This window comes from Rosa chinensis, chromosome 6 (genome assembly GCF_002994745.2).
Source record: "Rosa chinensis cultivar Old Blush chromosome 6, RchiOBHm-V2, whole genome shotgun sequence".
NCBI lineage: Eukaryota > Viridiplantae > Streptophyta > Magnoliopsida > Rosales > Rosaceae > Rosa > Rosa chinensis.
In genome coordinates, this window is record NC_037093.1 from 20,045,502 (window position 1) to 20,055,505 (window position 10,004).

The window sequence follows — 10,004 nt, forward strand, 5'->3', positions numbered from 1 at the left end:
AGAAATTCTCTCAAATCGTATCGTTTTGTTGAAGCATTGTAACTTTCAAATTATCATAATAATCAGTGTTTTTATTCGAGTTAATAGAATTGTGACCCCACCCCCCAAATACAAGATGTCATAATCATTGAAGACGAGAATATTAGTCAGACTTTTGTTTATCAAAAGTATATTACAAATAGATTCCTTAATTATAAGCGTGATTACATGCAATCGCAAGTCGTTAACCAAAACCATGCAGCTAATTAAACCTGAATTAGGCAAATTTAGAAAGAAGGCTGAACGCCCTACAACCCCGTTCCGTCGGGAACCAAACATTCTTCCTGAAAAAAAAATTAAAAAAAAAACCACCTCCGTTTTAAGCAGGACAAGCCCACGTGGCGGTCATGTCAAACGGGTCCCACAACCCACGGCCTCTGGTTATGTGGATACATTCGATGGCTCACTGCCCCAGTCGCTTCTCCATCCCCCTCTCTCGCTCTCTCTCTCTCCTCTATCATCTTTCCATTTCTCCCTCTCTAATAATTCCGGCTACTTCTCTTGTCAGATTCCGGCCAACCCCTTTCTTTGCCTTTATATATACCCAACTCTCACCCTCCCCTTTAGCACTCTTACATTTCAATTTTCACACACCCTCCCCACCCACCCTCTCTCTCTCTCTCTCTGTCAGTCTCAGTCTCAGTCTCAAGTCTCAAGTCTCAAACACACCAACTGCTCTAACACAATCACCCACCAGCTCCATTATCATCACTGACTGAATAATACATGTACTTTCACGCGGACCCTTTACGACCAAACCGTAGCACGTACCATTTCTTTAACAGTGTAACCTTGTTTTTGGTATAGAGTAATATAATCCAACACCTTTCGAATTCGTGACCGATCTCGAGTTCAGTTGTGGACAGAAATTCCAAAACTTTGTTTTGTGATCTATGAACAGAGCCCTGCCGGAGATGTTGAACTGTATGAACGCGCCGGGAGGCCTCGTCGCCGGAAACTGTACGGACATGACGGTGCTGGACAGACAGAGGACTCGGATGAGGTGGCAGCACGACCAGTTCCAGCAGCAGCCGCAGCAGCACCAAGGCTACTTTGGCGGGAACGAGCTCAATGGGGTGTTCAATCACGTGCCAATTGAGGCGAGCCAGGTTCAGAATTTCCAGGGGTTGATCGGGCTCGGCGGCGACTTGGGGATGGGGCAGGCGGTGAAACCCGACCTGAGTTCGGAAAATGGGTGGACCGAATTGGGTTATGGGTCTTGTGGGTTTGAGATGAATAATATTTCCAGGACTTTCAGCTGCCCGCCCAAAGTTGCCGCCGAGACTGAGAGCAACAACGCCGTCCCGCCTGCCAAGATTAGCTCGCCGGCCGGCAAGGAAAGCTTTAAGAAGAGGAAAGCCGATAAGGCACAAAACAATAAGGTCTGTAATTGTCTCTTTCATTTTCTTGATTCCTCTGTTTTACTGCTTTAAACTTCATCCACATTCTTATTTATTGCTTCATCTTTGCCAAGTGCTTTTATGTATTTTGGTTTTATAAGTTGACTCTGAAAAGGGGTCAATCTTTTGGTCAACTTTTTGCAAATTGGCTTATGTAAATCTTTCTGGGCTTACTAGGCTGTAGCAGAAGATGATTCCTCGGACAAAAGAATGAAGGGGTGTGCAGAGGAGGGTGACTCCAAGATCACAGAACAAAATAGCACCAAGAACAACGACAGAGAATCTTCTGCTGATACTTCAAAAGAGAATTCAAAAGCTTCCGAGGTTCAAAAGCCGGATTACATTCATGTCCGGGCGCGCCGAGGTCAGGCCACTGATAGCCACAGCTTGGCTGAGAGAGTGAGTATTACTGTTAGAACATATTGGCACTCTTTTGTTGTTATGCTATAGATCCTGCTGTTCGATTTTGTGTTATTTATGCAATTTTGCTTGTGATCGTGAAGGTGAGGAGGGAAAAAATTAGTGAAAGAATGAAGTATCTGCAAGATTTAGTACCAGGGTGCAACAAGATCACTGGCAAGGCTGGTATGCTAGACGAAATCATCAATTATGTTCAATCCCTTCAACGACAAGTAGAGGTGACATACATTTGATCTTGCCATCACTTGTGGAATTTCCTGGATATCTTTTATTCTTGTGTATTCTTAATTTTGATCCTCTTCTTAATTAACAGTTCCTGTCTATGAAACTAGCTGCTGTTAATCCGAGGCTTGATTTCAACATCGACGACTTGTTTACAAAAGAGGTAAGGAGACTTTAAATCCCACAAGGTAACTAGTACATGAGGTTGGTCAACATATAATCTCTAAAATAGACTGAAAAAAGAAACAAAACTGCTTGAAATGGCTTAACAAATGAAGTAGCTTTAAGTAATCATCAATCTGTTGATCCAAATATATGTTGCTAACTCTAGTTTTGCTTGAAAATTAACAGATGTTTCCTGCAAACATGGCCAATTTTCCGACAATTGGAATGTCATCAGAAATGACTAGTTCTGCATATCTTCAGTTTAATCACATACAACAATTGCTTCAATGTTCGGGATTGGAGAATGGGATAACTTCCCCTGATTCAGCGCTGCTTCGAAGAAGCATCAGTACTCCTATATCAATCCCTGAAACATTTGTTGACACATCCTGCTTCACGGTAATTTCTTCTACACTTGTATATCTAGTATAAACCCGATAAATTTAGCAATATTTTGATGGTAGATTATGTATGCTCTTGCAGCAAGTCCAACCTCCTACAACTTGGGATGCCGATATACAAAACCTTTTCAATGTGGAATTTCATCAAGGAAGAACAGCACAATTTCCGTCTCAACCATTTACAGGTAGATAGAACTAAAAAATCTGTCTTTGGTGCCTTTTTAGCATTCCATATAACATTGCCCTAAGATAAAGATTAATTAGGTTTAACCACCTTGACAGAGACAGGACCGCATAGAGCCGCAAGTCTCTAAGCAGAGTTTGCTTAGAAATGTCCTTTCTAATTGGAATACGTATATAAAAGTTGTGTGGATGAACCTCCATCTCCTTTTCTTCCAAAATCGATAAACCACAGATTTTCTCCTTTGATGATTACGATATTGCCTAAACATTTTGGATAGAAAGTGGTAGCAGTTAAAGGGTCTGATGCATTTTGACTCCGTAAACCATATAATGGCTATCATCAGTAATGGTGATGTTGTGTGTCCATTATATAAAAGTCTTGAGTAAAATGAAAACGGTCCCCCCAATTCAGAATATTTAGTCTATAATTCACTCAATCAACTAGTGATGATACTAAATTGAAGTGGAAACCAGTCCATGTGTAGTTGTATCTTATCCCACATTTCTTATCTAACAGCCCTCATTATTTTGCAGGTTCCATTGAAGCTAGCAATTTAAAGATGGAGATGTGAACCAAACATTGATCAATCATTTGATGATTCTTGGAAGCGTTTACTTAATGCCTCTGATCCAGATTTTTTTTTTACTCCTAAGTACATAACATATTTATGTTTGTATGTATACCTACAACATAGTATGAATAAAATAAATTCCTCCTATTAACCATTAACACCTTCCATTCTCCATATTACTATAGCAACAACCTAACAGAATTTGCAAGTACTTATAAATGGTTGATGGCGAAAAGAAAATGGAACCCCTTGTTTCAAACAAGTTACCATTGAACCCATTGAAAAGATTAAATTACCATCCATATGAAGTAAAACTGTAAAAGTGAAAGACAAAGCTGCGCATCGTAAGCAAGTCACAATTGTGAAGCAAATAGCTGTAATTTGGTGATGGAATGCAGCTATGCAAGTTGTCTCTATGATAGATGAATATGAGAGACAAGTTCAAACAAGCACTACATGAGGGGCAGCGGGTATGAGCCTACTGGTGGACCTTCTCAGCCCCCCATTTAGAAGAATAATAATATTTGTTGATAGAGACCCTGATAATTTAAGATTTTAAGCAAACAGAGTGATGAACAGGGTGTGACAGCAATTTAAAGCAGAGCAAACAAAGCAAATTGCCAAGAAACATGACGAATTTGCTTATCCAAACCTTACGCATTCAATTGGTTAAACTTGTTTTCATGTGTCTGCTGAGTAAAGCATTCACAAGTAATAATCAACATGGGTTGAGATTTTTATTCCCAATTCATCGATGTGTTTATCACTTTATCTCTTATATCACATGGTCAGCTGATGAGCAATAGGAGGTTTATACAGCAATGAGCAATCAGCAATTTTTCAATTCAACTAAAACGAACCGTTCATATCATAGAATGACATTAGAATAAACTCCTAAAAATATAGTCGGCGCTCAAACTTAAAACTCTCAGTAGATAGTCACTTTATATACACCAAATTCACACCTACATTTATAATGAATGATGATGATGTAGATATAGATAGGGGACCCCAAAGTACAAGAAATAAATTATTTGATACTCAATCTGAAGGTGAATGATGAATTCAGCAACATTAAAGTTGAAACGGCCTTTGCCATAAACATGCATCACTGCAGACGACCGGTTTGAAAGTTCATATGCACTTAATACTATATGTGAGCATGGATGATTCTAGAAAAAGCATGTCATGTACATATGAAGCCTCATCAACTGCCCATTAATTTAGGGGTATGCAGCAGAGAAGAGGACGGTTTCTAAGGCTATCCAGGCTTATCTTTCAGCTGAATACTTGGAAAGAGAAAGAACAAACTCAAGAGAGGTGATTTTCTAGGTCCTCCCATTTTTCAGGCATATACATAATTTTCAAAAAATACTCTCATACCTTATACTTTTCAAAAGATATCTACTCGTGCTTTGCAGTAAAAATTTGATATATACAAATAAATGTATACAGATATGTATGTCCTATTATAAACATGTAACTCGAGAGTACTCCTCTAAAGAAAAAAAACAGTTAATCAACCAAAAACCGTGTATCTTCGTTGCCTTAACAAGACTTTTCTTTTCGTGGTATTGAGGCAATGAATGTAAATTTTCACTACAGGTATAATTTGTAAACATCGATCACAGGGGAACGAATAATCTGTTGCTATAAAAATCTAAAGTGACCATACACAATTTTGCCAAACCCTTCCCCGCTAAGTATACTTTCCGCAGGCAGCTAATAGTTAATGAAATATGAACCTTATTGCAGAAACCATCTTCACCACGGATATTTTTGTCACCTAAAGCTTACACGTCACCACCAAAAATTATCTTCTCTTGTTGAGTTTCCTCTCTTTCGTCTCTCTCTATCAAGCAATGAAGGTACGTCACACTGTTGTAGTTTTACTACATAAACAAAATAGAAAGGGAAGCTTTCAAGTATTAAGTTGCAGCAAATTGGTTTGGGACCACTGCAGATTTCTGATTTCACATAACTTACTGCGTCTTCTTCCTCTTGTAGTTAGAAATCAAAGGGATCATCTTTCTTCATATTCAAGCCATATATAATAGTGAGAAGGAGGTGGATCTGGCCTCATCCAAAGGAATGATCTCTTTGATTCTCTTTGTTCCTATTGATAGTGAGATATGATCTTGCCCTTTCCTTTTCTTGGGACCCCTTCAACTTTTTGTGAAGTTTTTTCTATAATCTCTCGGACTCTTTCCCACCTTTCACTCTACATGGTGCTGTATTAAGGAATAAAACGCTAAACCTAAAAGATTCTTTCTGCATAGCGCAAATTAGTTCAGCTCTACAAATTTGTTTGGAGCTAGTCAGCTCCTACTTTGTGTCTTTTTCTTACTAAGAGAATCCAAAAGGTTACCACTTACCACACTACCCTAAAATTTATGGTTCATTTTGAAGACAGGAAGCTTGTGAGACGCATAACGACGATGCTCAGAGTGATGACGACCCGAGTGCACGACTCGAGGTGAGATTCGGTTTTCAACCATCTCAAAGACTGACGTTGGGCCTAACAAGGAGACCCCAATAAAACCCAACATGTACATTAAAATGCAATCAAGCCCCAATATGATCTACAAAAGTACATAAGCCTCACCCTCAATCAAGGTTTGCTGCCCCCATGTGTGTTGGTGCCAACTGGGAAGGTTCTAGGATGCCCTATTCCATAAGTAATTGGGAGAACAAGTAACAAACCCGTAGTAAAATTACTTTTACTCTTGGCCACATAATAGTTGGATACTTAACCTCCAAGAGTCATTACAACTCAAGGATGCCTACACTCCAGAGACCAGATTTTAACACTGCTCTACGCCATAAGAATTCCACTCACTAAACTCAAGAAGAAGCCTATCTTAAGTTTAATGTCTCACTGACTTGATCATCAGAATTCCATTACTCTAATTCTCATTCTTCGTCTAATCACAAGGCTGGAGGCAGTAACAAGAATTTTTCTCTGACGAGAGCAAACCCAACAAAATACTTTCAACGGTGTAGTCTACGAATCATGCCTTTATTAATCCTTTATTAGGCTTCTACAACGTAAAGCCAGTGAGCAACAGTAGCCTTGACACTCATCTGTATAGCCAATCCTCTAGGAGCAAACCCAACAAAATACTTTCAACGGTGTAGTCTACGAATCATGCCTTTATTAATCCTTTATTAGGCTTCTACAACGTAAAGCCAGTGAGCAACAGTAGCCTTGACACTCATCTGTATAGCCAATCCTCTAGGTAGTCTGCTTATTAATTTTCTTATAAGAAAATCAACTTTCAAATCAAAATTTGGGTTCATCTAATGTAATGAAGTGTGGGTGAATACCGTGTATTGGCATGTCAGGGGAGTGCAAGTTGCATTCTCTCCTTTTATCTGTTCTCACTGCAAACTGGCTTCCCATACTCAGTTCAGAGAGTCAAACTTACAAGGTAATGGTAATGCAATTAACTGCATGGGTTGGGAGAAATCCAAGGTCAATCTCGACTTCATCTGCTATCATGAAGTTCAAGTGAATATTGAGGATACAGAATGATAGAAATGTAGAGTCAGAATCAGTCTCCTCTATCTTCTATAATTGAATCACCCATTCAGACTTACACTAGGCTTATAGCAGAATCTGCCCGCTTACATTGTTCTCCAAATAATGAAACTAAGAAAGCCATAAATGCATCTACTATAATAGTATCTACACATAACAAAGTTTAAACAATACCAATTCTGAACATTTCATGTAACTATTAATTGGTATTAGTTGATTCTTACAAGGCCTCCAAGTTCCGAATACACACATCCAAGCTAGCATTTACTAAATGAAATTTACAGAATAGTTAAATGCTGAACAACAGTTCTAAACATACCGTGAGTTCCACAAGCTAGATCAATGACTCTTCTCCAACTTCTGCCAATTCAAGATAGATATGTTTCAGTTTATATTTTCTGAATCCAGTGAAGTTCAAGGTTCCAATTATAAGAAGGGAAATAGTACCTTTTCCCGGAACAATTATAACAGGAGCTGATTTAAAGTTGTGGAAGCAATACTCACTGACACTCCCCTGTAGTACACTGAAGAAATCCCAGCAATTAATTTGAATCAGTGACTGAATGAGAGACAGATTGACAGACAAAAATAACAAAGGAGTGAGTCACAGAGAAACAGAGAGAAAACCTTTGAATTAAGCTTCGGCCTCTACTACCCATGACCACAGCTACAGGCTTTATTCTTTCTGCTTCCTTGCAAATTACCTTACCTGGATCCCCTTCCATAATTCGAGCATTAGTCCTCACCTACTTCCAAAAAGATTATACAAAAATTAAACATAAAGAATACCCGAAAAAAGAATTTAAGCATGTTATTTGTCTACTTCTCAATGGCCCATCACAGTTTACATATATTAGTTTTATCCAAAAACTACAAATGAACAATAGTAACAATGCTAGAGTCACCAGAGTGGTTCAATAATTTTGCTCACCAAATGATTTACAGATGCAAATATCAAAATGATACCAAGTGCCAAGTTCACCTTAAGAATTGCAATAGGCAAACCAATGGCCAAAAGTTGTTCGACTATAATGTCCAGGTTTGAAACCCAAATGAGATCATCGACCATTAACAATATAAATTGGGAAATGCGCCTTACTCACCATAGCAACTTCGAATGCCTCGAGAGCAAGCTTCTGCATTAGCCCCTGGCTCGCCTCATAAACAATCTCGTTTTGCACACCTGAACACAAAGCACAGCAGGTTTTACGACTTGAGCTACTAGCCTACTAAATCAAACATTAGGCCAGCGTAGAATCCACATGCATCTAAGGTTGAAAAGAGCACATACCAAAAGATGACGCAAAGCCCAGAAAAAACCCGACACATAAAAGTATGAAATTGATAAGAACAAGACTCATATATAGATGTACTAAAATGCAAACAAGAATGAAGTAAGTGATGATTAACTGGAAACTGCATGGATGAGATGGATGGTGTCAGCAAGCCTGCAAAAGTGAATGAGGGCCCAATCGAAAGCGTGCTTGCTGTTGGGCCCATGATCGATGGCTATGAGTATGTCACGGCCTCGCCTCCTCTCCCCGGTCTCTCTCTCGAGGCCTGAGATTGAATGAGATAGCGTCACTTCTCTCCAGCTGTAAACTTGCTCGTCCTCCTTCACCGTTTCCAAAGCCATTGCAATTTGCAAACTGGGTTTCAGAAAGAAATGGAAATCTGGGATGGATTGTTGTTGTGGAATTTGGCTCCGGTGGTTTTTGAGGAGTCTGGAAATGCGATGCGGTTTTGATGCCAACCGCCAGAAAGCGTGTCCATCTTTTCTTCTTGTTCTTGGTCCAACTTCTTGACCCGCCCCAAATTTGAACTTTATTATTTGCCAAAAAAAAAATAAAAAAAATTTGAACTTTTTTAGGGCGTGTTTGCTTCTAAAATTTTGAATTAATACAAAAAAATAAAAAGAGAGTTATAAATATATAGAATTGTAAAAAGAAAAAGAATGGGTCTGTTGAGTTTTAAAAATATTTGAATGTGGATTTGAAAAACACCTAACAAAGTGACCGTGTTTACTCTTTAAAAAGTATTTTTTGTAAAAGTAAATTGAGAATTAGAATTGGTCTACTAATTTCATTTCATAGTCCCTTTATATAGGGATAGAATTACAACCGAAATATCAATTATAATGATGACATTAAATGCTGATTAATCCATAATTCCTGCTAATTGATGGTAATCGCTAATTCCTTAATTCCCTCTCCGTCAGTCACTTTGACGAAGACACATAATGTGTTTTTCCTTTAACACTCCCCATTGTGCCAAGTCAAAGACGAAATGGTGCATGAGTTGTTGCCTCACTAAAAACCTTACCAAGTAACAATAAAAACCCTTTGGGATAAAAAAAATACACTTTGGTTGAAGGAAAAGAGCACAACACACATTTTACATTTGAGGATGACATGTGTGTGTTAGACTCCCCCTGACGTCTACACCTCCCCCTGATACTTACATTAATCAAGGGAGCTTGGAAAGTCTTTACATTCCTATGTTTTTCACATGTTTCTCAAATATGGCCTTAGGCAATGATTTGGTGAACAAATTTGCTACATTCTCCTAAGACCTTAATTACTTGATTCACTTGAATCTTGAGGAGGGCCTGTTGTTGCTGATTGTAGAAAAATTTTGGCGCTATGTGTTTTGTATTATCACCCTTGATATTTTCTAGCTTCACTTGTTCGATGCAAGCTGCATTATCTTCATAAATGCAAGTAGGCTCTTCAGTGGTAGAACTCAAACCACTAGTCCCTCGAATATGTGTAATGATAGCTCTTAACCATATATACTCACGAACCGCCTCATAAAGAGCAATAATCTCTCAGTGGTTCGAGGAGGTAGCCACAAGGGTTTGCTTGGTTGATCTTCAAGATATAGCCGTGTTCCCAATGGTAAATACATAACCAGTTTGGGAACGACCTTTACGTGGGTCAGAGAGGTACCCAGCATCAGGAAAACCAACCAAAACGTCATTTGGCGTTTCAGTGTAGTGAGTGACGCTTTCGCCATCAACATTTCCTTTAGGGATTGCAGTTCCATCTGCGGTCCCTCTTGT

General features: G+C 38.9%; 2 protein-coding genes across 2 annotated transcripts; one reads left to right on the forward strand and one right to left on the reverse strand.

Annotated features, from left to right (window-relative positions):
* The first annotated feature begins 454 nt into the window (after nucleotides 1-454).
* LOC112174687 (transcription factor bHLH63) lies at nucleotides 455-3,576 on the forward strand. Its single transcript, XM_024312482.2, has 7 exons — nucleotides 455-1,421; nucleotides 1,617-1,838; nucleotides 1,943-2,077; nucleotides 2,173-2,244; nucleotides 2,433-2,645; nucleotides 2,730-2,832; nucleotides 3,365-3,576. Exons 1-7 carry the CDS (start codon nucleotides 933-935, stop codon nucleotides 3,400-3,402), a joined length of 1,272 nt encoding a protein of 423 aa, XP_024168250.1. The 5' UTR covers nucleotides 455-932; the 3' UTR covers nucleotides 3,403-3,576.
* Nucleotides 3,577-7,066: 3,490 nt separating this feature from the next.
* LOC112169158 lies at nucleotides 7,067-8,731 on the reverse strand. The gene is made up of 5 exons (XM_024306141.2): nucleotides 8,354-8,731; nucleotides 8,047-8,126; nucleotides 7,571-7,689; nucleotides 7,391-7,467; nucleotides 7,067-7,303 (listed from the first exon to the last, which is right to left on the reverse strand). The coding sequence occupies exons 1-5, from the start codon at nucleotides 8,577-8,579 to the stop codon at nucleotides 7,278-7,280; spliced, it is 528 nt and encodes a 175-aa protein (XP_024161909.1). The 5' UTR covers nucleotides 8,580-8,731; the 3' UTR covers nucleotides 7,067-7,277.
* Between the last annotated feature and the right edge of the window lie 1,273 nt (nucleotides 8,732-10,004).